We start from the raw sequence: 26,522 nt of genomic DNA on the forward strand, positions 1-26,522 counted from the left end.
CAGTGGAGCCATGTAGCTTCATCTCACACCGTCATCCCCGAAAAAGACTAAAGGAGGAGAGGAGTGCTTCCTCCATCGAATGTGAGGGAAGTGGCGGAGCTCTTAAGTGCACGTCATGATTAGTTGTGAATGGGATCAGTGGTCTGATTGGTGGAGGGAGCCGGGGGTCAGGCGTTCTGCCAGGAGCTCATACAAGGCTGCTGATTGCTATTCATCCTCTGATTACAGTAATTTAGACCTGCAGCAGGCCGAGGGGCCTGCGTCTGGCAGCCAGGCTGCTGCTGCTGCTGCTGCTGCTGCTGCTGCTGCTGCTGCACTTTGCTTAGAGATGTTCAGAATTGAGAGAATGAGGCTGTGAAAAGAACCAAACAGAAAAAACACATCACAGCCGGACAGAGGAAGTGTGTGTTTCATGCTCTCTGGTCTGAAAGTATGATGAGGACGGAAATGAGAACAAAAACAAATATCTGCTTTCATGGAGAGAATATGGTATTTTAAGGATGTTCTCTCAAAGTTTTTCAATTAAAATTTTGGAAACATGATGAAATGTATCAATAATAAAAATGCAAATGATTACATCTGCCAAACTAGAATAACACTCAGTAGAGCTCATACCTCCTTCAATCAAGCTGAACAAAATTACACACACTCATAGATGTTATTCTCAATTAATTCTGCCTGATTTGTTTTCATCAAAAATTCTTAAATTATTTCCTGGAAAATCTGTGAAAATGTCCTTGGATCTGCCCCCTGATCCAGATCTGAACCTTACCACACCCCTCCACCAAGTTCCATGGTAATCCGTCCAGTAGTTATTGTGTAATGCTGCTAACTCACTGGCAAACAATTGAAGATTTGTTGACAACAAACTATCCATCCTGTCCAAAAAAAAATTTCGATTCTGAATTTCTGGAAAAAACAAATACCTTCTTTAGGATTTAACACAAAATAATTCCCCTCCTGGTGCACGTCCAAAAATTCAAACTACATTTCTCCAAACTCTCACTTTGTGACACAAAAAGGCCGGGAGTGAAATGTGATGCATGAGTTTTCCTCCCTTTGTCTCCGAGCGCCCGTGTGGACACAGTGAAACCTTGAATAATCAGAGCTGATGAGGCAGTTAGTTGCGAAATGGTTTTTTTTCGAGGAGCGACGCTGATGATTAATCAGGGAACTGAGCAGCAGTGGCCTCTCCACCCACACACATTACAAGGTTAATCTCTTTATTGATCAATTCTGCAGAATGAACCAATACTTCACTTCAGATTTTTCCCCAGTTTCCTCTGAGCGTGTGTATGTTTGCTTCTCTCTTTGGATGCATGGATGTGGCAGCAGGAGCTGATGCAACCGCAGATTTGATGAATGATGCTTGTGTAGATACCATCTCTCCACCACGCCCATTATAACCATCATATTGAGAAAATAAATCATGTTTAGCACAACATTAGATTCACATTTATTCACATAGAAAAAGGAACATTTTTCAAAAGTTGTTTTCTTTCTACAGCAAAGTGTTTTCACATGTGTATTAAAAAACAATGACAGGTGTAAAGGGCATAAATATACATTCTGATGTCTGAAGACTAAAATCTTCGACCACAGTAAAAGCACAGACACTTTTTGATGATAAGTGTCCACATCACTGTCCATCAGTTAGTGTTGAGTGATCTTTAACAGTTTCAGAGATCTACAGCTAAACTTCTCCTTCTCTCTCACACACACAAACATTCACATATTTACAAACACAGACAGAGTCAACAGGAAACCGGTGTTGTGTGTGTGAACTTTTGCCCCCTTATTTTGGTTTGTCCGCGTGTGTGTGTGTCATGTGTGTTTGGACAATATGCGTCCATGTGCTCCGCTGCTCGGGGGTGTGTGGACCCACACTCCGCTCGCCCTCTGGGAAGCTGCTTCAGAGGTGACCTAGTTCTCCTGATTGTCAGCAGAAGGCAGTTTCATCAGCTCGCTTTGTGCCGAGGCACTGAACTGTGCCCGGGACCCCGGGATGGGCCAATTGGACTTGTGTAATGAAGCTCGTCACACACATGTATGCACATAAACACACACACAACACATACGCACACGCTCCTGCTGCTGTCGCCAGGTCCAGGCCATCAGAATTTATAACAGCCATTTATTAACCCCCTCCTTTATCAAAGAAATGTGATTCCTCTGCCGCCTTTCTGATGCAGGCGCCGTGCTGCCATTATGGTCCATTATTAGGGAGGTGACAGAGATGGAGCGGAGGGGTGTTGATGGATGTCGGTGCCGGGGCTGGCTGTCATTACTCTGTCTATCGAGTGCAGTGTGCGAGACGCTTCCACAAAATGGCCGCGCGGCACCAACATGGCTCCGGTTGCGAGGAGCGAACGATTGGCGTGTGACGTCGGGTACAAAATGTTAAACACATTCATTTGCTGCTTTGTGTGTGTGTGTGTATGTGGAATAACTTAATGGCTTCGAGAAGCTACGCGATCACATCAAACCGTCCTGCTGCACAGATTCCAGCAGGACTGAGAAATATTTACACAAAGAAATTCATCTCCCTGTTCTGTTCAGGAGAAACAGATATGAAGAGGTCCATAAAAAAAAATATGTACAACAACACTGCAAATTCCCACACTGGGTATGGGCGACTTAACACAACACTGAGTGCAGAGTTATCCTAAAATCTGTCTAGTCTACAGAATACTCATCAGATACGGAAGCAACGACGGTTTTACATTCATATAAATAACAATAACAATAATCCCAGTTCACCCCAGGAGTCACTTCAGCACTTTCGGCTCCATTCATGAGTTTAACTGAAGACCAGCTTCACTGCGAGTCCTTAACAACTCCCTTTTTTTTTTTTTTTAAAAGACGTGCAATTGCTGTCCTTGAGGTTGTGACACCAAATCCCCCTGGTATCAAAAAAATGAAAAAAGAAAGATCGTCTCTTTGAGCTCAGATCTGTGCAGGTCAAGGGTCCTTGGAAGTCCGTGGATTTTATAAGGCCCAGGAGATTTCAGGGGTTTCACAGATAAAAGGGGGGGGGGGGGGTATCAGTTCACCGGGGTCTCTCTCCTGCTTTGAATGGCACAGACGGAAGAAAGGAGTGACGGCAGGAGAGAGGGAGAGAGAGAGAGAGAGAGAGAGAGAGAGAGAGGGAGAGTAATAAAGATCAAGCGGTTTATTAGTCGATTGATTGGCCTGTAACCGTGTGTTTACAAAGAGATGAAGTCCCAGCATCATTTCCAGTTTGGCTTCTGTTCCTCGAGCTTTTCAATCAATCTTATCTGGTGGCCATTTCTATTATTACTATTAGTGTTTCTTAAATAGAGAAAAGGGTTTTCTGTCCATATTCTGAGCTAAATGAGCATCTGTTCATCGTCAGTGTGTTTTCAGTCAGATAAGCTGATTTCTGTCACATATAAACAGGTAAACTGATTTTTGTAATCAACACTAGACAGTGGTTCTCAAACTGAGGGGGTGTGGATGGCCAAGGAAAAATTATAGCGAGACACCACGTTGCATTTATATGATTTATGTCCCCAAAACTTTGGGGAAAGGTGTGTGGATGATGTCATGTTGACCTTGACCTCACTAAAGCTCAATTTGGTATTCTTTTTATTATTTGCTTCCTCTATAATTGATAATGATGGACTTAAAAAAATAGTTTGGTCAACTTTTGTGGAGGGGCATGGTTTGGTTGATTTTAGAGAACGTCATGTGTATGTGTGAGCGAGTTTCTAATCAGCTCTGTGTAATAAGTACATGTGCAGGAGACAATGCTTAAGTAACAGCTGAGACCATTATACACTCGTGTGTTGTCATATATCTAAAGTGAAAATGACACAAAGGCCAGATCTCAGCTCTCTCTCTCTCTCTCCGGGTGTGTGTTCTGATCTTGTGTTGTCAGCTTCTGCTTTAAAGTCAATACAGACGTCACACTTTGAATAATGTGGTTTTCTGTTCTATAAAACAACAAAAAGTGCAGCAATTTGATTTATCGTAGAAAATGGACAGAAAACAAAGGAATCATGTTTCCTTTTTTTTTTTGTTTAAAGGCTCACGAGTGAAAAACACGCAGTGTGACTGGCCTGAGAGAAGGGGAGGGACTCGGCTCTCTGTAGCCAGAGGTGCTCTGCAGCCCCATCTGCTCTCTAATGGTTGAACACGACGGTTCGGGAGGAAAGATGGTGAACCAAACTGCCCGGCCGCTCTCCCCTCGCTTTTCTATGCAGCAGGTTCTCTGTCGGAAGTAATGAGTCACGTCAGCAGCTCTTTTCGCTCTCGGCACCGCGGCCCCGGAGAGAAATGATGGAGAGGATGGAGAAGAAGATGGAGGGAAAGACGAAAATGCGCAGTGTGTGTGTGTCCATCTGATCGTAGACAGCTTTTAGGCTCTGCTCCCGGCAGAGTCTCCCTTTTTCTGTTTCCTCTCCCTCCATCTGTCTCTCTCTCTCTCCTGTGTTGCTCAGAGGTTGAAACAGGAGGCGGCGTGGATTTGATCTTTTCTCACGCTTTGCTATTGTCATCTTCAGAGACCTGTTCCCAGAATCCTCAGTCTGTCCACGGCCTCCGTGTCACAGCCCTCGGCTGGCGTTGGGTCTCAGCTTGATGACCCACTCCCCTCCTGGGTTATGGTTGTACAGATCCTGAAGGTGTGTGTCGGCATCCAGACAGTGCTCACCTGCAGAAACACACACGGAAAATGTCTTAACTTGAAGCTCGAGTTATTGGAATTGTTTACTGCTGAGCTGGATAAAGCTTTTCGTTTTTTTTCAGTTAGAGCTGTAACAAACTGTTATTTGTTTAATGTTTCTTTTAAATGTTTTGAACTGTGCTGTTAACCTGTAAAAATTTAGGAATTTATGTCTTCTGCTGTGTGGTTTTATACAAACAGTCCAAAACACAAGTATTCAGTTTACAGTTACATAAAACTGCTCAAAAAGCTGAAAATGTTCACAATTATGATGCTTTCACCTAGAAATTTGTTTTGACATATTTGCTCAGAAAATGAAATAAATGATTAATCAATGCACAACAAAATTATTTTTGTTCCTATTTTTATGTTGTGATTAGGTGCTATACAAATAAAATTGAATTAAATGAAAGTTTCGGCTGTGGTATCAATTCAAGACTTGTGTTTACTCTATAAGTCAGTGATCAAGGTCCAGGTTTGAAATATTTCCACCACAAAGTGGAGCTGACTGAACGTGTGTTGCTGTTGACCGTGTCATCTCTCCTGTGAGAGCACACACATGTGTAATAAGCTTTCGTCTGCTCCGATAACTGCAGATGCACTCTGCTCGCGTCTCTTTGCCGATTGCACAGTTCATTACATAAGACCTCGCAACCCTCATCAGCTCAATGAGCAGAAAGACATGCAAATGTCAGTGCTTCACGGGAAACCGGCGCAGCCACATTCACTCACCGATGTTCCCGCCCACTTCGTACACGGCGCAGTCCGGATACGCCACCGAGCCGTTTCTGTTGAGAGACATAACGCACACGGATCAGGATCTGTCATCAGGTGACAAACTGTTGATTAAAGTTTCGAGTTGACATCTGACTTCTGCTGGAGAGTTCAAACAGATACACGTATGCCGAAACTTTGGTAGCCACATTCTGCTTCATTTACTTTGTACATGAAAACTCGTAGAAGCATTATGCAATGAATTCAATTCCTGAATAAATGCAAATAGTGCACACAGCATTAAAATGAATAGAAAGCTGAGGTCAGCGTGTGTCGTCCTTTAAACACTGCTTAGTATTGTACCTTCGCATTTTGCCTTTTCCATTTTCGGGGCTGCGGAGGAACTGGCGGTGAAACTGGCGCTGAAACTGGGCGAGCAGGTCTGAGGTTCGTGAGTTGATGTTGAGCTGAAACTCCATGGTGCCGCTCACCAGATCCCCGACCTGGATCTTCACCGTACGGCTCTGCTTCAGAAAGAAAGAGAGGAAGAGAACATTCAGCACCATAATAAATATATGACAGAACAGCAGTAAAACTTTGATGTCTCCCGCCACACACAAAGAGTTCTGCTTAAACTGTGACACCTTCAGCAGAAGTTACTGTTATAACAGATTTGATCATCTGTGGGTTCTCAAGCATTTAGCAAGTTTTAAACACTCGTGTGAGAATATCAGAGCATTTGCTTTTCACAGATCAACATGTGATTGCAAATAAGCAATAGGGCGACTGTCAAGAGGAGTAGATGAGAAATGTAGTAAAAGACAAGTCAGTGTGCGGAGTTTGCTCAGACGTGCTCACTTTGATGAAAAAGCTCAATCTCAATCATCATTACTGCTGGAGCAGCTAAACAGGATGTAGTGGATGGACAAATACTCTTGGATAAAGTTGACAGAGAGGATGTTCAGCAGGATGTTTGTGGTGGGTGAGCAAGTGGCCAAGAAGCTGGAGCCTCGTTCAGTAGGAGAATTTGTGAGGGAGCCTCATTGCTGCTTACTTGCCGTTAACTGATATGGTAGCAGCATCATCACTACCATCTGACATCAGATGCCCCACCAAAGAGAGGCAGTTTCAGCCATCGCACGAGAGAGGTTTGGGTGATATGTTATAAAAGTTGAAAAGGCCCAAGATAGAAGAAAAGATTCAGTACAGTAAGATGAGTGTACTAGCAGGTGCAGTGTTTGTTGAACCAACTCACCTCTGAGGTGTTTTTATCAGGTTTTTCCCGGCTGTCTGTGTGGATCTTCCTCAGCAGGTTCTTGATGCGACGGTCGTAAAACTGGTAACGTCGGTTACTGTTCTCGTTCAGCTTACGCACCTGGCTCATGAGGAAGTTGGGGATCTGAGGAAAAAAGAAAAATGGAGCCGCGTTTTAGTTATGCTTATCTTTTCTTGCCAAGAAATATCTATAGAATCTGAGTACAGACATAAACTCTTGTAACTTTTCATAAGGTCCATTTACTTGAACTAAAATTAACCTTCAAGTTAAATTTAAGCTTTAGCTGCTGTTTCATTCCCAACTTGGAGTATGAAATGTCAAAGCACATGATGAAAGGTACATGTCTGCTTTCTATCCCCCACCGTCCAGAGCAGGTCCTGGTAGCGGATGAGGAGCCTCATGACATCAGCTGCTTTCTCCGCATGTCCCTTCTCTGTCCCCTCCGTCAGTCGGCTGGGGATGGCCTTATGGAGGAAGAGGTTGGGAGCCATGATGGTCGCCACAGCCCACAGGTTCATCCTGTTCCTCTTCTCCCTGGAAACCACCTTACTGAGGAACTCAAGGAGAGCCTGGAGGAGACATTAACGGAGACACGGATACATGAAGCTGGAGACAGAGAAGAGTTTTGATCCAACACCACCTGTTTGCACAGAGTTTAAAGATTCTGCTATGTGATGTGTAAATGTCTTTGAAAAGAGAAACTGAAGCTCAAACTGGAGTAGAGTGAATAGGCAGGATGACTTAAAACACCTCGGCTGAGAAGTGTGTTGATGCACAGAAGGTTTCAGCTGCCTCCACTGGAGTCAGAGTAATTACATCAGGTGGGTTTCATGCCTCTGGATGCTATAAGTGGAGCTGACTGCACTCTTGTGTCGGTGAGAGTGAGTCATCGTGCTTAATGTAAGTCATTATATAACACAGCAGAGTGTTTAAAGTGTGGATTAGAAGCAGAAACAAAGGTGACATCGTGAAACAGTGTCAGGCTTTTTTTATGAACTCTAAAACTAGGTTTAATTTCTGAAAACTTTAAGAACTTGTAGACTTCGGTGAATCTAAAAAATGTGGTTGTCAAATTTAAACCATTTTTAGGATCATTTATAAATTCTGTAAGATCTTGTCATGTTTTCACGTGTCAAGATTACATTTTTTCCCCGCAAAACTAATTTCAATATATTTTCACCTACAGATCAAGTGCGTCCTCGGTAAACATATTCAGACTATTGCAAATGTGCTTTAATATAATTTGTACATCCATCTTAGAGAGAGAGAGAGAGAGAGAGAGAGAGAGAGAGAGAGAGAGAGAGAGAGAGAGAGAGAGAGAGTGTGTGTGTGTGTGTGTGTGTGTGTGTGTACCTTCAGTGTGTTCCTGTTGGGCTCAGGCAGCAGCAGGATGAGCAAGTTCAACATGTGGAGTTTCTGCTTCAGCTCTGTGATGTCTAAAGAAGGAGGAGGGAGGAGCGAAGGTAAGACAGGTTGAACACACACACACACACACACACACACACACACACACACACACACACACACACACACACACACACACACACACACAAACACACAAACACACTCTTCATTTCCTCTGTGTTTGGCTGAGAATAATGGGATGTCTAAAGATGAATGGCTTTGTGACAGCTGGTCATTACATCTGTTAGTTTACGTCTCTGTGGTTTCACGTCATATATCATGAGTCTCCTCACAAACTACACATCAGTGAGTCATCAATCAGTTTATATTAATATCAATCCATTGTTTCATTAAGGTGAAACTAAGATGAGATCCCTCCCTCTCCTCTGTGTGTGAGATGCTTCTTTAAAGGCTCTGAACTTGTTCATCCTGAGGTTGATTTGTCAGCTGAAGCAGAAAAGATAAGCGTCACACGGAGCTTTCATCGTGTAAACACACTCAGGTAATTATCATGTCAACCCTGCTGAGCTGTCTGGAGAACAGGGCAGCACATAGATTTGCAGCAGAGGGGAAGAGGAATTTTGTGAATGCCTGCTTCATACAGTAAATATGCAACTTGCCAGATATGCAAACACATAAATCACAAAGTCAATCATTCCAGCAACACACCCATCTACATACTGACACGCTGTATGATTTATCACAGAGAATTATGTAACTTCCTTGGAGCAGGACGTTTTGTAAGTGTGATTTAACACTGTCCTGAAACTGGAATCTAATCCGAGCAGACATTTGTCCTGTCTCTGTGGACAACAATGTGAAATGACCACAATATAACGTGTGTATAATTGTGTTGTAACACTGCTGAAGCATATTGTTCCGTGCGTGCACAGTATGAATCCAAAAAGGTGGCGTCCTCTGACCTCTGACGCCGCTGAAGGTGTTGAGGTACTCGGCGGTGAGCAGAGGAGCGGGCAGCTCCCGGATGAACTTCTTCAGGAGCGCGGCGGCGTCGTTTGGACTCACTTCGTCCCAGCTCACCTGACCTGAGTAGAAGTTGGCCTCCAAGTTCTGCTGCAGCAGCTGCGGAGAGAATAACAACCAGACATTTGCATCAGAGCAGAGTGACGGCAAATAAACTGTACGTGTAAACTTCTGCCTCTAAGTTATTAGAATTGAGATGTATCTTATCAAGATATGTTTCTGGAGAAGCTATTTAAAAACTCAATTATATATTAAAATAATGTAAGCACAGTAAGGAGCAATCACACATAACTGATGTACGTCAGATTTGTTAAATGTTTTGCTGTTTATCAACTGTTTGTTATTTTCTGATCATAAAGAAGACTTTAAAACCTTCACTCGGGAGCAACAATCACTTTTCTAATGTTAGGAAAAAAATGATGTGACATTTATAATTTAATTATGTATATTAACTAATATGAACATTTATGTCCTTCTAACATTTTGGCAGAATCATTGCTCTTGCTGTAGCTTCCATGATCTATACTTCTGTTTTCAGTGCGCGTTGATGCCCTCTACTGGCAGTTTAGATATCATGTCTACACAATCAGTGCATATGGTGAATTAAACACAGAATCACGAAGGGCATCCTGGCTGCAACTTTATACATATTGATTTTGTTTCATTGGACCTTGTTTCTTTCTAAATGCCAAGGTAGTTAAACTCAGTGTGTGATTTTTCTCTATTTTATCCCTTCTGACATTTTACAGTATCGATATTTGGTCTGATCTTTAGGTCATGGAACATTAATTTCTTTGCTTTAAACATTACACAGAAAGAAAGGGGTGACTTGATAAATCAATCTGCTACAGTGTTGGAGGTTGTGTGACAGGAATCGCTGCGGATCCAGATTTTGTACCTTGATTCTGGACTGAGACCCTGGAACCCGCAGGATCCCCTCCGAGTCGACTCCTTTCTTCTCCAGAAACGACAACATCTGCAGAGAGAGAGAGAGAGAGAGAGAGAGAGAGAGAGAGAGAGAGAGAGAGGGAAAGAGAGAGAGGGAAAGAGACATTAGTGGAGAGCAGGCATTTACAGATAAGAATCTCTTGCTCACCTCTGCTGGTTATTCTCAGTAACTGCTGCTACATACAGGGTGTGGTCAGAGCATTTCACATTGAGAGGACACAGATCATATTATCTGCTCCATCTTAAGATGTGGTTTATGAACTAAACTTTATCGTGTGCCTCATCAGGGGTGAAAAGCCGATGTAATAATTTTGCCCTCAAATACCACATTATAAATTATTTACCTTACCAGTGTTATGCATCTTTTCTTGAGCACAACATCGTCTACATGACCAGATAACTCGTCCTACACTTTGACATTGAGTATCAACATCTATATAAAAATCACCAGATGCATCGTGTAATTCATCACAAACGACGTGACCGCCGGCTCCTGAGAGGTTTGTGGAGGTCATGTAACACAATATGGCAATTTGGGTTCTCACCGCCTGCAGGAAGAGAGGCGTCGAGGTGTTGGGCTTCACTTTCTGATCGCTGTCCAGCAGCGTGGCCAACTGCACCCCGAAGAGAGAGCTCTCTGTAAAACATCAAAGTGTCCTTCAGTCGCTCAGTTCTTGTACAGCGTTCTGCACGTGTGCCTACATCCGTACTGCAGTGTAATCACTGCTGTTATTGTGTGTGGGTGAGCGCGCCTACATGCAGTAACTGCAGTGTGTCCGAATGTGGCTGCTAACTAAAAACTGCAAGGATTATGAATCATTAGTGAATTCATAATATATCAGCATAGTTTAATCATTGTAAAAAATATTAGGAGACTGTAGCTTATTTAGATTTTAAACATGCTGAAATTACAAACTGCACAGAAACAGTTTAGGTAGAACCACTTTTAAATGTCACTGTTTTTCTTTGGCTCAAACAAAAAAAACCACTGCACATTCCAAACAGATGTAATCGACAGGACTATTTCAGTGTGTCTTTTTCTTCCTTGTGTGTGCATGGCCCCCGATGAGCCACCGTACCTGGGATTTTCCTCTTGCCTGACTTGTGCCTTTTGACCTCCAGCTCTAGGAGGTCGCACAGCGCCGTCATGTCGATGAGAGCCAGCTGACGCACCTTCTTCATGTCGGCGTGGGAGAGATCTTGGATCCGAGTCACTCCGAGGCGGCACTTGGGGCAGATCACCCGCTGAGGAAGTGACAGTGAGGAGGGGAGGAGAGAGAAGTGAGGAGAGGGGGATTGGAGTTGAGAGGTGGAAAGAGGAGACAAAAACATGAAGAAACGTTAAACCAATGTTTAAAGCAGAAGAGAGTAAATCCAGAGCAGAGGTGATCAGGGGAGGAACAAAAATAAGAAAATGGAGACATTTATAAATCATGTGCATAGAGTTTATGTTTTTAAGTTGTTTGATACTTCATGAGGTGTCGTCTTGTAAATGCAGCAACAGGATAAATCCACATACAATTAACCTCATTTAAAAAAACACTAATTCCTTCATGTTACTGATTAAATGTATTTAGGCCTGAAATAGGAAAATAAATCCACTGGACACAACAACTCTCCCTTTTGTTTGAGCTAATTCCCTTTATTTCCAATTAATCCTGTTATCTAACCCACAGTAGAGCTGAGTAGCAATAACATTCACATGTGTGTGTGAGTGTGTATTTTTATTATTATTTTCAGGCTAACTCAAATATACAAAATAGACTGAAATGTTAAATAACTTCTGTGAAATATTTTGAGAATGTTTGAGCCCTAAAACCCTGAATACACTTAATACAACCAAATCATAACCACAAATTAAGCAAAAATAAAATCAATGGTTCTAAAATGACTTTGGAGTGGATTAAAAGTTTGTTTTCTGCAATTGTATTAAATACTTTGAGCAAAACAATACAAGAACGTAGGATTTTTGACTGGGTTAAAAAACGAAGAGATGTAAAAAGACATTGAATGACACTTGAGTTGAGTCTAATAACTTAAAACAAAAAGAAAGAAGCTTTGGACACAGTGTGTACAACAGTAGTGTCCACTGAACAGGTTTTAGTTTTGCATTTCAAATGTTTTAAAACTCAGTTCTAACCTTGTTCCTGAACTTTGTTATGACTCTTACTGACACTGGCTGAAAACGCAGATGACTAAAGATAAAATTCCACCCTGATGCACAAACCAAACTGTGAGTAGGTGTTGCTGTTCTTCGTGTATGTCCTCTGCCTTTCCACAAAACTATGTAATTCTTATCAGATCCTCTTTTCTATAAACTTTCACACCCGCTTCAGTTTCGCTTTTATGCCCAATGTGCAAATCTGGAACTGGAACATTCACAAAACTCCTCGTCTGAAATAACATTTTAAAATTACAGTCACTCAGGACCATGAGTAGGAGAAGGTGCAGTGTTTGGGTTCTTACAGGCAGGGTCCCGTCCTCCTTCCTGCGTTGGCTGTTGTTGTGCGGCAGTTTGGCCTGTTTGAGGAAGATGACGGCCTGTTCGCAGTAAGCCACGTCGGTGATGAAGAATTCCTCTTTAGGGATACCTCGCCGGTGCTCTGGTGTCAGAGCTGAGCAGGAAACAAACACACACACGACAATCAATTAGTTATTATTATTTTAGCAAGTCCACTGCTGAGGTGGAACTGAAAATTTGAATGCACGTGACATGTTACATAAACCTGATTTTGTGTAACTTCACTTCACTCTTTCTTGCTATTTCCTAATAACTGTCTAGTTTTATTTCTGATTTACTCTCATCTTATTGTGGAGCTCTTACCTGAAAGTGGTGTCTTGGCAACAGAAGCCATGCTGTCTTGGGCCGGGTCTTCCCCGTGCTGAGAGTCAGGCAGAAGAGTCTGGTGAGAAAGAACATGGACACGTCACAAACACAAATACAACAAACTGAGTGAATAACATTTCCTCCGTCCCTGGGAACAGGAGCAGTGTTTTACTTTGTCCGCTGAAAAGAAGAACACGGAGATGAAGACTGTTTCTTTTGACGGAAGGTTGATAGAGATCAGGAGAACACCGTCTCTCAGGACGTCTCAGACAGACAGGGAGGACAAAGCTTGACCTTTACATGTGATTTGACTTTATTGTCACAGGGCAGCCCCTCTGCACACAGCGAGACACGCACAATGCACCGGAACGATACGATGTCTCGCACTGAGTCCTGACAGTCACATGGGAAACGGGTGCTTTACATTTTTCTGCATTTATATTATGGAGGGGTGGCGCATGACCCAGGGAAGAACCCAGATCCGGATAAACGGTCAGATCCAGGATTATTGTTTCACTTTATTTAAGTGACGAGGAGGTATGCGCTTTCATATTGTCCCTCTAGTACTTCAGGCCAGACAGGCTCTGTATTTCAGTGCAACAGTAATAGTAAATGTATATGTCACAGTAAAGTTGTGATACGTGAACTGTATGCACGGATGTTACCCAGCATTATGAACAACATACATATTTGAAACCCTTCAATTTTTCAATAGTTTCCTTCAGATTTCTTATCTATTTGTAGATCATTAGAAAACTAGTGGTCCTTTGTTTTTCCTCCTCCACCAGAACCTCAGAGGTCGGTTACAGAACAGGCTTCCTTACACGGGCCGAGACTCAGGAATTGGGTAAAGTATTAAGTATTTCACAGTCCTGACCTGAGAGTTGAAGATGTCGCGAACGTCGCGAGGCGTCGATTTGTTCCTCTTGCGGAGGGACAGCGTGTAGGAGTCCAGTCGGCGCTGGACGGCCTCGGCCTGCGTGCGGGTCAGAGTGGACAGCAACACCACATTGTCGACATCTCCGGTGTCCTCGCCGATGAGGTTGGACAAGCCAGCGTCAGCCAACCACTGCTCCTCCTGCTCACCTTCTGAGACACACGCAGACGACACGGGAGATGAAGACATATAGCAACAAGACAGCAACAAGATGTGGAAGTACTTTTCAGTTTGTATAAACTTTGACTAGATGTCTGGATCGTGTTGCAACAGCAATTCCTTTTGTTTGTGTATGTAGTCAGTCTGTAGTCACTCCCACCTCCTGTCAAACCAGTGATTTAGTAAATTAACTCAACACAAGAATTTCTTTAGCCAGTTATGGCTTCAGTCAACTACCAGGGAACAACTGTTCCGTATGTTCGATCAAAAGCAAATGAGAAATTACCAAAAAGTCCCTTTAGCATCACAAACTAATCCATTTATTAAACTTAACTGCCAGTGATTTGTAAATTGTATGTTATTCACAGTTTTTACAAATATTAAAGAACAGGATCATATACCCCAACCATATTTCATATACATATTCCTTATTATGTCTGAAAATGTACCTCCGCATGGAACGTGAAAACTACTCAACTAGTTTCCATGAAATTTTGTGGAGGGGTGGGGTCTGACCAAATTTAAGAACCCACATTACATTTTGGTACTGACCCACATCAGGGGCGGATCCAGGATCATTATAAAAAGGCTATGAAGAGTTATGAAGAGCTGGTGCATCTGGCTCTTGGAGACTAAATACAGCATTTAGTACAGTGTTTAAATTTAATGAGGAGCAAAACAAACATGTTTACCCTCTTAAAATAAAAAACGAGGCACAAAAACACAAACAGACTAACACACTGAAATCCAGACTTTAAAGGTTTTACTCATTAGTGAAAAAAACAACCGAAACAAAGCACCTTTGTTTAACATAAAATCAAACACACCCATCAGAGGTGGAATTAACACAATCAGATGACTTGAATGGACACATTAAAATGTTGTTCCCTTCAGGTCAGCACTCGTGAGTGGCTGTTTGGTTTGTGGGAACAAAACATCCCTGCCCATGAGTGTTTGATAGTGTTGTCATGGTGATGAGGGCTTCTTTGCTGCATGAGAGAAATCCGATATGTTGCCATGGCAAATGCATCACCTCATGGAGGATGTTGGGAGCAGCTGTGTTAAATTAAAGGCGTGTAATTCTTCCGCATAAACCCATGAGGACTTCTTGTATGTAATCTGCATCCATCAGTGGTGCTCAGCGCTGTATTTACCTTCTGACTGTCTGGAGTCTCTCCTGCTGCAGTCCAGGTCCGTGTAGCCACTCCCCTGTCGGATGGTCTCCACCTCGCTCCAGAAGGAGTCCAGGCAGAGTTTGTCGGGGTGCTGCTCCTGGTCCTGGGCGGGTAGCGTGCTGTGTGGATGCTCAGCGGCTGCCTGGTCCTGCGGGCTGGCCCAGGGCTCCACACTCATCTCGGTGGGGCTGGGGTCTCTGGTGCAGACAGACACACACGTAAAGAAATCGCACGCATGCATGCAAACAGAACGAGCAGAGACACAAAGGCACATACAAACACAGGAGGAGCGGTGGAGAGGTTGTGTCGGCCGGGGGGGGAGAGCCCAGAGGGATGGAGAGACAAAAGGAGAGGGATGGAGGAAGGGCCGGCGTGAGGAGAGAGATGGCGAGACGCAGAGGGGGGTCTCTATTGTTCTTGTGAAATGTGGCCGGGAGGAAAGGTACCCTGTACATCCACTAGATGTCAGTGTAGTGTTATGAAATCTGTTTTCATAAGAGGCACACCCCTCTTTCAGCTGAAACGCACACATGGGCTCCACCCACTGACAATAGCAGACAAAACATCTAGTGTACAATTCAAATAAAAAAAAAAAAAACACGATTCATCTACATCTGCTGTGTTTCCTTTCTGAAAACAAGCAGGGAAAACACACTCTGCTTTTCCTGCACTCACTCAACAGCAGAGGATACTGTTCTCTGACAACAATGGACCACACACACACACACACACACACACACACACACACACACACACACACACACACACACACACACACACACACACACACACACACACACACACACACACACACAGCTGGCACACACACCCTGCAGCACTAAAAATGTGACCCGCTGCTCTCAGACACAGGAAGTGGTCAGCTGACTGGATCGGCGTGCGGTTCAGTCACATTCCTGCAGTCAGCACATCTCCGTGCCGACGTCACTGGTGCGTATCTGAGGAATGCCCGAGTGAAGGCACAGTTTGGAACAGAGATGATTGCAATTGTTGCCTTATGTATCAGAGCTAAAAATAGTAATCGTGCTTTCGGCGTTGAAGCAATGTTATCAAAGATGATCCTTGCATCAGGTACTGCAGGCCGGCTGAAGCCAGGTCAGTGCTGTGGTGAGTTAAACCAGTTTCAAGGCGTCTCAGGTTGGGGTGGGGGCTTTGATGTGAGAGTTTCAATAGATACTTGTTTAATTCAGAGAAAACCTCTTTTTCTAGCGAGGGCAAAACAAAATATACCAGTTCGGTGACTATACTCATGTCTCATTGAAAGTGATATTCCTCCAAACACAGTACACTAAAGCAAAATGCCCCTGTCACATAAAATATGATTCATGGACTTCTTCTGCTGTGATGCCTGTCAAATGTAATTGAGCAAAATGGATCATGCTATGTTTTTACTGTTCTCAGAACCAGTGTGGTTACATTCCGACATACAGCACGTAAACAATGTAATGTGAGCGCCGTTCAAACCAATCATATATTTCACTGGAAAAAATTTCAAACATTTCAGCAGATGACTGGGCTTTTTTCCCCCCAAAGAGGCGTTCTTCCCGCGACATATCGCAACCGTGAAATGATGGAACAACACGCTGAATGCAAGGTGAGGAAGAGGAGGAGATATGCACAGATCCAGTGTGTTTTTCTGGAATCAGCAGTGATAGTGAAGTAAGTGAGGGGGTCAGATGTCGGCCAGACGAGACGGACGGATCGATTATTCTTTCTGAGCGAGTATTTAGTCAATAAATTGACAGAGAAACACTCCAGAGTGAAATGTGACCTCTTGCCGTCTGACCAATTTTGTGCAACCAGCGGATAACATCCTTAAAGACATTATATTTACTATGACTTATCTAAATCAGAGAAAATCTGCAAATAATTGAAACATAGAAGCTGAAAGAAGCAAATGGGGCACGTTTGTTTACAAAGTCAAATCTGCACGAACCTAAAAATGGCTATTATATGATAATCTCCATTTAGTGTTCAGAAGTTATGTGGGATCAAACCTTGCGGAGAGAAGATTGATGAGCAGATTTGAATTTTAATCTATAGCATCAAATCAGCAGATAATCTTAGTTTCCCTGTTGGGATAGAAACTGTGCGACTGAAGCATTCCTAATACAGAAGTGTTATTTTCATGCATCATGTGGCTCGCTGCTGTATCCCTCACACACAGCTGTCCAAAGCCACGACATGTGCTCACAATCTGCCCAACATGTGCAGAAATACACATGAAGCCTGAGAAGATCAGAGGTCTGCAGACAGCTGACTCAGCAGCAGCCGCAATAACCAGATATTTATGAATGTCACCATCTTCAAAAAGTTCTTCCACAGACTCTGGGGCATAAACTCCACAAACCATAACGACCCAGTCTTCAATGACATGTCAGGAGGTTGCAGTTAACAGTCAGAGCTTTTATCTTTACTGTAAAACCCTTCACTCCAAGCGCAGACAACCTTCACCAAAACTTTTATCGATTGGTTCCTGCCGCTCCGACTCAAACGCTCCTGTCTCATCACACATACCTGGCTTTTTTCTTGGAGGACGACGGCTTCACGCGCTTGCTCCCCAGTGGGCTCTGGGCAGGACGAAGCCTGAAACGGTTGAGCCTGGTGTGTGGAAACGGCATGCTGGACCTGAGTCTGGTCACCACTACCTCCTCTCTGCCTCCCATATCCACCGTGCTAAAGGAAATCCAGAAATTACGGTCCGGCAAACCTAGAGCTTCATCCAGTCTTTTCTCGAGACCATGTGAGTGTGATGCAAAATGTGTCCCCGGCTCCAGTCTCTGTGTGCGGTGGCAGGGAGGGACGTTGAGAGTCTGCTGGGGCTTGGGGCTGTGTGCTGTGTTTCTGAGCTGGAGCTGGAATGCAGGAGGGAGTGACGACTCCCATCAACACATAATTCACACCTGTCCCCTCCCTCGCACCTCTGTGGTGACACGCCCCGCCCGCCTGCCTGCACGCCTGATGGTCGACAACTTCCTCTCCAGTTCAAACAGAAATCTATTACCTTTACACTGAAACAGTAACATTCCTTCTTCCAAAGTGGTTCAAGACTAACGGACGATGAAGCCTCCGGCCTCAGGAACCAGAGCTGACTTGCTTCTGTGTCCACTCACGCGTACATCTGTCACTTCACTGACCAACTGAAAGCTACTCTACCTGAGCTAATTAATCAAGGATTCTTTGTTGAAAAGATGAGACACGTCATCACCTCTATGAGTCCAGGAGTAACTTAATCAAACGGATCAAACGGAGGAGGATTTTTCCCCCCTTGGGATTCAAACTATGCGACCAAGCTCACATTGCAACAGGTTTACTTCATATCAACTATCACATACTTGTGGCATGACAGCTGATGATGTGGCCTGCTGAACCATATCATGCCTTATATGCAGACGCCGGCTACCTATTGCACCATTCCTAAACTCATAATCAACACCTTAGTTCAAATTGAGCATGACTACAGTAATAGTTGCTGTACACAGACGTCAGGTAGCTGATACCGGTGCATGAACCCGAAGGAGAGAGTGTGAGTGTGTGAAAGTTTGTGTAACAGGTCTGTCGACATAGCTTGTGAGCATCGCTGTGACCCCCCCCCCCCCCCCAGCAAATCACTGGCTCCTCATCTCATTTGAATTTTGTCTTGTCTTCCTCATGACATCAGCTGAGGATGTAAACAGACAGCACCAGAAGCATCAACGTGAGGCGAAGAGAAAAAGCACGAAACACATTCCAGGGGTTTTGGTGACAAAATGACATTCCACTTAAACCCACGTGTTTTTCTTTTTCTCAATTGTCTCCTGATGCACAAGTTATTTTGTACATCTACTAAAGTTTACTGTAATTTGTTTACGTAAAGGTTCATAAAACTATTTTAGGAATGTATTTCCAGGAAAATGTATCTTAAACCTGCCGTGCAGCTTAGGAACATAGTTACCTCTGTCATACGACTCTGCTTTCTATCAGATTATACACTGGGTATACAACCTCTTGAGCTAGACTCATATTACTTAAATCGTAACTTCAAAAATGACTTTGTGCGGATTAAAAAATCTCAGAAACTTTGATATGAAAAATCCCCAGAAGACAGTGATGAAAATCAATATTTCTCTTGGGTTTCCTTGTTTTGGCTCAAGGACCAAGAAGAAAATCAGAATTGTGATTATTTTTAAACCTGCTAATAAAACCCTGAAACCATGCCAGCGATTCATTAAGCTCCGCTATGAAACAAAACACAAGCTCCGTGCTACGTTTGTGAAAAGCACAATTAAAAAAACAAGGATTAGTAAAATGTCATGGTGCTGTGCATTGTTTCTTTTTGAATGGACTTTCCATTAACACTGAGAATCAACAGGAAAACATCCACTGTGAGAGGAGAATGGACAAAAATGTCAAACTGTTCTCTTGAGCATGGTGGGAAATAATTTAACGTAACCCCGGCCACAACAACGTGGGTCAAGGAATACAGTAATCCACTTCAAAAAGCGGCTTGTGTTGAAAGCAACACAGTGTTTAATCCTCATGGCTGAATTCCACTGCAAGCCTCTTAGCTCACAGAGAATGCAACGAATCACAAATACAGCCTTGTGAAAGTGTTTCTACCCAAGATCTGATACGACCTGCTCTCTGAAAATCCTAAATACAGGGAATGACAAAAAAAGTGGTCTCAAAAACACAGAGCCACCACACGGCAAAACAGGAATATAATAAAAATTCAACAATTGCTCCCTAAAATAGTTCCTCTAACTACTAAAGACGTCAAACATTTCAGTCCTACTATGAATCATAGATGAACAGTGTTTAATAATCCTTCCCAGCACCTAAACCCAGTTTAGTCTAATAGTTTTAGCCTAATCCATACATGGGCCTCATGCTCCTGAGTCCATATCAGCAGCAAAGGCCTGATCCTACCTGGCCTTGGTGCGCCCGATGGCTCTGCCCGACAGCAGCAGCAGCGCCGCCGCCGCCGCCGAGCCGCTTCTCCCCCACGGCATCCTGCTGTTTTCCCCCCAAGCTGCGGCGAGCCGTAGGAAACAGCAGCTGCCTGCCCCTGGCAAGCTGTTTTTCCCTGTTACCTCTTCAGTGCACAAACACATTTAAGACAAGGACAATCTCAGTGCGCCGGCGGGGGAACGTCACTACATCGCATCCTGGGGCAGGAAAGGAGGTCTGCATGGAGGGGGTGCAGATTGGGAGAGGAGCTGAGTGGTTGAATATCTGACCAGGGCAGAGGCACAGACACAGACAGAGGGGAGAGACTGACTGAATGGTTGGTAGAGGTGGTCAGGACCAGAGCTGGGAGCCGAATGCATGAGGACACAACAGCTGCAGGCCTGACTGAGGGGCCGGCTGGCTGAGCGGCTTGACTCAGTGTTTGGATAATGTTACACTCATTTCCACCACTGGGACAAAGAAATATGGAAAACATCCTTTGGAAGGTGGCATCATGTTCACCCATTTATAGACTGGTTTACTTAAAGCCAAGCACAAGAAACTGTCAGTCTTTATCTTAACCCCCGTTCTTTAATTTCTATGGCTTACACCAGTAGCTGGGGCCATGGTAGAGTTTATTGTTTACTGTCTGGATTGAATATCAAACAATCAATACTCGCAAAGTGTTTCCAGGGGCACACAGGATGTGAGGTACTCTGTGGTGTAGATCTGATAACGTGACATTTTAGACCTTGTTCACAGGAAAACCTTTTAAAACCCAAGGACATTGAGAAACTTTGGTTCACTTGTACACTGCCCACAGACGAAACACACAGTTTTAATCTAAGTGACTCTGCTTGTGCGAATAGCCCGAGGTTTAGTCATCCTGTAGAGCCGTAGTGCAGATTTATAATCCAAAATGAATTCCTGAAGTGGGTGTGTTTAAGTCGACAAAAACTTGATACTACAGGGTCGTGGATGAGTGCGGCCAACTGCTTTGACTTATTTTAGGCGACTGTGGCTCAGGAGCGGCTTGTCAACTATCGGGGTTTCAATCCCTGTCTCCCCAAGTGTCCTTGAGCAAGTCGCTGAACCCTGAATTGCCCTGACGGCTGTGCTTGTGGTGTATGAATTGTATGTGATCAAAAAAAAAAGTGAAGCATATAGTAGCGCTATGTGAATGGGTGAATGTGGCTGTAATGTAAATCGCTATAAAAATAAAGTCCATTTATATACTCATCACGAATGGCATGTTATTAAAGGAAAAACAGGACCTAAAGGAGCCCATCTCTGTTTTGGGAAATACAGAAAGTAAGTCTATGTATATACAGCCTATAAAGTGGAATGCAAAAGTATGAGACTATGCACTTTCCAAGTCAAGGCAGTATATATTTACTATAAATCTGGATTTCTAATTGGATTTGCACCAAAGTGTACACACTCGTAAATATCAGTCCCCTAATCATGCCTGATTTTTTTCTATCAAGATCCATGAGAAATCAATGAAACGAAAAGGTCTCAGTTCTGTGGCAGTTGGCTGAACCACTTGTTAGACTCACTTTGTCTTTAACCAGATCAACACAGATTAGGGAGCCCACAGGGATGCCTCTTGGGATTTTGCTCTCTCCACCAGCTCTCCTTGTTCACACTTTTTATTTCTTACTACTCTTTTCTTCACTTAGACAAGTGTGACATCCAGACCTCCCTGAGTTTCTCCCAATGTCGTATGTGTCTCTTTTGATTTCCCTCCTCACTAATTCCAGTAAAACCACCTTAACTCCTGCCCTGTGACCTTAAACCAAACCCTGCTCTTTCCTCCTGCAGGAAACTAAAGCCCTTCTTGCCCCATCCTTCCTGAAGATGTTTGAAATGCCTCTTCACTTTCCCCTGAATCACCTCTGATGTTCCTGGCAAGTCGTGCCCTTTCTCTCCTTCACTGACAATCCTCCTTGGCTCACATACGTGCCAGGAGGCAAATCGTAAAATGTGATGGCACGTCTCCGTGTGACCCCGCAGATGTCATGTGACAGACGGCGCAGCCTAATGCCCCACTCATCCACTTCTTGGCAACCAGGGCACGGAGCCAGGGCAGAGAGGAATATGAGGATGGGAGAGTGGAGCACAGGAGAGGAGAGGAGAGAAAAAAGACGCAGAAGAAAAGAGGACAAATAATGACAGTGGCAGGTTTGACAGGAAAGGAGGGAGGGGACGAGAAGAGTGGAGTAAAATGGACAAAAACCACAACGACATATTTCATTATATTTGAACTGACACAAAATGGGGCCCAGGCTGAGACTCATCCACACATCCAGATGGTTTGACCTGCTAGCACATGGTGACAGACCCATGACGACACATCACTCATACCAACAACTCCACAGGTTCAGTTAAAAAACAGCATGCCAACACAGTGTGTATATCCACTGGTGCACAGACACAAAAGCACAAATGAGCTGAACGTATGATGACATCAAATGCTAATATTCATTTGAGGAAACGACCACAACACTACACAAAGGCAGAGCTGAGCTGCAGCGATCGAAATCCTGCATCGTGACGAGTATTGTTTGGCACATTAATGCACCTCGGCGGCGTAGCTCAATTTGTTCTGATGGGAAGTGAGTTGACGAAAGCTGTAATTATCTGGTTGCATAGACATATTGATGCATCACTGAAAGTATGTACGTGACGCTGTAAATGAGAAGCAAAGCACGGTTTCTTAAATCGTTCTTTTAGATGTTCTAATTTAACTGTTCACTGCTCAGCATACAACAAAAACACCAAATGTCAGCTGCCACATACGCACAGATGTGTTATCATTTGTTGAAGAGACTATTGTTGAAGTAAAAGAAAAACAGGCCTGGTGAGTTTAGGAAGATAAATACCACCTTTGCTCGTACTCTCTCATAAATTATGACATGTGGCTTTGGATTCCTTGCTCTGTCTCGATCACCCTGCAGCCATGCTGTACATCAGTGTCATGCAGTTTAGCTGCACACCTGCAATCTTACTGGAAATTATGAGTACCTCATAATTTATGAGTACCTCATAATTTTATTACTCGTGGAGAATAAAACGCTGGAAATAAGTCAGGTGGTTTGCATGAGCTCCACAGAGGAGCTACATCGTCTGACTTGATCTTTAAATCACTGAAACGTGATCTGTAACCACATCTCTCCTAAAGATGAAATTCAACCAACTTCCTATATTTCTCCCACTGAGCAAATTCCCTCTGTTCTGTGTTCTCTGTTCAATCTCTTCTTACAGACGCTCCTGGCAGCAGCTGCATCAGTAAGAAGGAGATCATGGTTACACTTTCACTTCAGTTCATTTATTGTATATTTGATACAATTACATATATCATATAACATACATCTCCTTACCGAGGCACCTGTCTGGTTTGGGCTTGCGTTTGGTTTGTGTTTCTGCACCATGCAAACTTGCACCCATATACTTTCTCTCTCGTGCGTCCACAATTAATCATTTGTTAATCGGCTTGGTTGTGTGCATCTCCTCCCTCTGTCGTGGCCGTACGCCGCGGTTTGTGTCAACCGAAACAAACGATGTGTCCTTGTGTAAAGTGGCAGCAGCTGGCTACCTGAGCTGTGCAGGGCTTAAGCAATGAAAGCTGGAATACCTGCTCTTCCTTTGCCATATGGAGCAAAAGTGGATTACAAGACCAGCACGACTTCACACTACGACCCCTAAACTTGGACGCGCTCACCCTTTAGCCACGCTCTTAGGGGATTATAATAGTAGTAAAACAGGGTAGAGTGTAGTTTCCTTATTTACCTGCCTTACCTTGACAGCACTAAACAGAAATGCAAAAACAGTCAAATATGTACGGAGGCCAACATGTATTCATTATCTTTGTATGTTGGTTAAGTCAATGGGGCAACATCGTTAGCTGATGACAATCAGTGGAAACGAGGCAGTAAAACTCCCATCAACAAGGTGGAAGCTCATGCAGTGTGTTTGTGAGTAAAGTTGGTGAACGTTCTTTTATTCGACGTGTAAAGCTTCATGTGTCCTCTGGTCGCTGCTGGTTAAAGTCAGCAGACCTGATTTTAACCCTTTGAAACACAACATGGGTCAAAAGTGACCCATGTTGTGTTTCAACATTTTATTTTCTATATCTTTGCAGTGAATAAATTTTGACATTGAGAATTTCAGGTATTCCCCAATTAACTTGTTATTGCACATATCCATGTTTAAATTTTTCCTTTGTTACCTTTTGAATAAAAATCATTTTGTATCCCTACCCTACTAATCCACAACATGGGTCAAAAATGACCCATATTCATTTCCTGTGTTAATTCATGAATGGCTGAGTGTTTCTTTGCTATATTTTAGAAATAAATGTATTAATTTAATATCTTGTTTTTGATTACCACAAATCATCATCTTCCTTTCTTGCTTTTTTAAACAAATGTAAATTTTGTACATCACTTTTACACAAATGGGTCAAAAATGACCCGTACAGTATGTATTCACTACATTACAACTACCATACATTTCACAAGGCTGCTTTATCCGACTGATGCATGTAAGTCTTACAATCCATTACTAATGAGAAAGAGAAATATGTACAAATTCTAACTAGCTGTTAGCTAGCTAGCTTCTTTTCTGGGTAGATCCATAGCTAGATCAACAAAATAAAATTCGAAAATAACAGATTATACTTAATAAACTGATTGATAGGCATTTGAAGATATGCTTTTGATTTTCTTTATCCAGAGTGTAAGTATGGCTGGTCGCAGTCATTTCAGACTTACGTTTGGGTTGGTCAGTTGCTTACAGTTGTTTTATGGTCATAAAAATACAGGATGAGGAAAATGAGGAGGCAATTCTTGGTCTTAAATCTGATTGTGAAATCTCTGATGCTGACGACCTAGACTTTGTTCCACAGGATCAAGCTAGAGTTGTGAGTGTGTCTTGGAATCTATGTCTCCTAAACGAAGAATACGCTATAAAAGAATAAAGCAAAGAAACACCCAGCCATGCATGAAATAACACAGAAAATTAATACGGGTCATTTTTGACCCATGTTGTGCATTAGAAGGGGTTTGCATAGCTTGTGTATCAAAGGGTTAAAGTCTGGAAGAGCATTTCCTCTTCTACACTGAACATGGTATTGTCATCATAAGGAGACTTGTCCTGTGAGTAACCCGCTGTATGAATCATCGTTAAGCACACACACCTCGCATGGGGACACATGTAGCAAACTATGCAACATGACCACAATCCGTTTGAACATGTAATACACAATCAGTGAATACACTCAGCCAGAGTTGTCATATTTGCACAGGTCATTTTACTTACTCCTTCGACTGACTAACAAAGCACGTAACAATCTGACAGAAGAGAAGTTTTTCATGACAACTGAAAGTTCTCTATCATGTTTTAAACGGGGAGGGTGAGGTGAGGGGTATTCAGCTGCAACATGCAACTTCACCACCAGATGGCACTGAATTCTACACACTGAACCTTTAACACATCCAATAAAAGCACTTTTACCAACTTTACTCACAAAAACACAGCAGGAGCTTCCACCTCATTGATGTGAGGGATGTTTTCATGTGACACGTGTTTGGTGAGTGTGCATTGTAATGATCACCAGTGTCAAACGAAAGCACTTTGCGTGGAGCTGGCCACGCATGTGTCTTCTTCATAACTCCCTGTGACCTTCAGTGTATCACCGCACTTCACACACAGGCGCTTTGTGAAAATGACGAATCTGCGACCGAGTCTGCCACCGACAGACAACATCTGGAATAAAGACAACGAATCACCAGTTGCCCTGATCCCCAGTTAAACTGGAACACCGGCAAGGAAGACAAAACGCCCATAGCAACATGACCGGGACACCCTAGCAACCAGAAACGCTTCCCCTCGAGTGGAGTAAAAAACACACAAGGCTAATAAATGACAAAAATGTGGGCACGTATTGCTAATGCACAGAACACGTGGTGGAAGAATTCGCCAGTTTAAACTGACTGATGGAGAAAGAAGTTTGTTTTTACCTGAGAAAACAGCGTCGACGCCGCCGACTGAGCGAGAAGTGATGGTTCCTCCATGAAGAAGAACAACAGAGACGAGTCTCAGTGTGAAGGATGACACCAGCACACAGGTGTCAGGAGAGAAGAAGAGGAGGAGGAGGAGGAGGAGGAGGTAGAGGAGGCTGCTCTGCTCCCTCCACGTTACCCTTCTCACCTTGCGGCCGACGTCATCACGCAGGGCTCCACAACAACAGTGGCACGTGATGAGTATAGATGGATGGATGGATGGATGGATGGATGGATGGATGGATGGATGGATTATACAGTCTCATGTTGACACTCATTATAAAATCACCAAATCTCAGGAAAAAATCTTAAAAGTACAGTGAAGTCGATTCATTTCAAAGAGCTGAAGGTTTTTGAAGAGTTGAACTCTTTCCCCATTTCTTTGAATGAGAGGAATTT

General features: G+C 43.4%; 1 protein-coding gene across 5 annotated transcripts; it reads right to left on the reverse strand.

Annotated features, from left to right (window-relative positions):
- Positions 1 to 1,432: 1,432 nt before the first annotated feature.
- On the reverse strand, positions 1,433 to 26,267 carry LOC117761656 (rho GTPase-activating protein 40). 5 transcript variants are annotated; one of them, XM_034585747.1, is made up of 15 exons: positions 26,082 to 26,267; positions 15,091 to 15,308; positions 13,718 to 13,929; positions 12,838 to 12,916; positions 12,480 to 12,628; positions 11,093 to 11,258; positions 10,559 to 10,650; positions 9,964 to 10,041; positions 9,005 to 9,164; positions 8,031 to 8,113; positions 7,040 to 7,246; positions 6,657 to 6,800; positions 5,765 to 5,928; positions 5,420 to 5,475; positions 1,433 to 4,675 (listed from the first exon to the last, which is right to left on the reverse strand). In XM_034585747.1, exons 2-15 carry the CDS (start codon positions 15,287 to 15,289, stop codon positions 4,569 to 4,571), a joined length of 1,896 nt encoding a protein of 631 aa, XP_034441638.1. In that variant the 5' UTR covers positions 15,290 to 15,308; positions 26,082 to 26,267; the 3' UTR covers positions 1,433 to 4,568. The 5 variants fall into 5 exon arrangements, with proteins under 5 accessions (XP_034441638.1, XP_034441635.1, XP_034441639.1 ...); XM_034585744.1 differs by lacking the exon at positions 26,082 to 26,267 and adding an exon at positions 20,038 to 20,361 and having other exon boundaries at positions 5,765 to 5,925; XM_034585748.1 differs by lacking the exon at positions 26,082 to 26,267 and adding an exon at positions 17,647 to 18,259 and having other exon boundaries at positions 5,765 to 5,925.
- Between the last annotated feature and the right edge of the window lie 255 nt (positions 26,268 to 26,522).

This window comes from Hippoglossus hippoglossus, chromosome 5 (genome assembly GCF_009819705.1).
Source record: "Hippoglossus hippoglossus isolate fHipHip1 chromosome 5, fHipHip1.pri, whole genome shotgun sequence".
In the NCBI taxonomy this organism is placed as follows: Eukaryota; Metazoa; Chordata; class Actinopteri; order Pleuronectiformes; family Pleuronectidae; genus Hippoglossus; species Hippoglossus hippoglossus.

Bases quoted from the DNA above. Each gene is read 5' to 3' on its own strand.
- LOC117761656 (XM_034585744.1), bottom strand. From the start codon at position 20,222: ATGTGTTTGTGCACTGAAGAGGTAACAGGGAAAAACAGCTTGCCAGGG. The intron at 10,042-10,558 runs GTGAGAACCCAA...CTCTCTCTGCAG, and splicing joins CGCCTCTCTTCCTGCAGGCG to ATGTTGTCGTTTCTGGAGAA. The intron at 5,476-5,764 runs GTACAATACTAA...GTCTCTCAACAG, and splicing joins GGAAAAGGCAAAATGCGAAG to AAACGGCTCGGTGGCGTATC.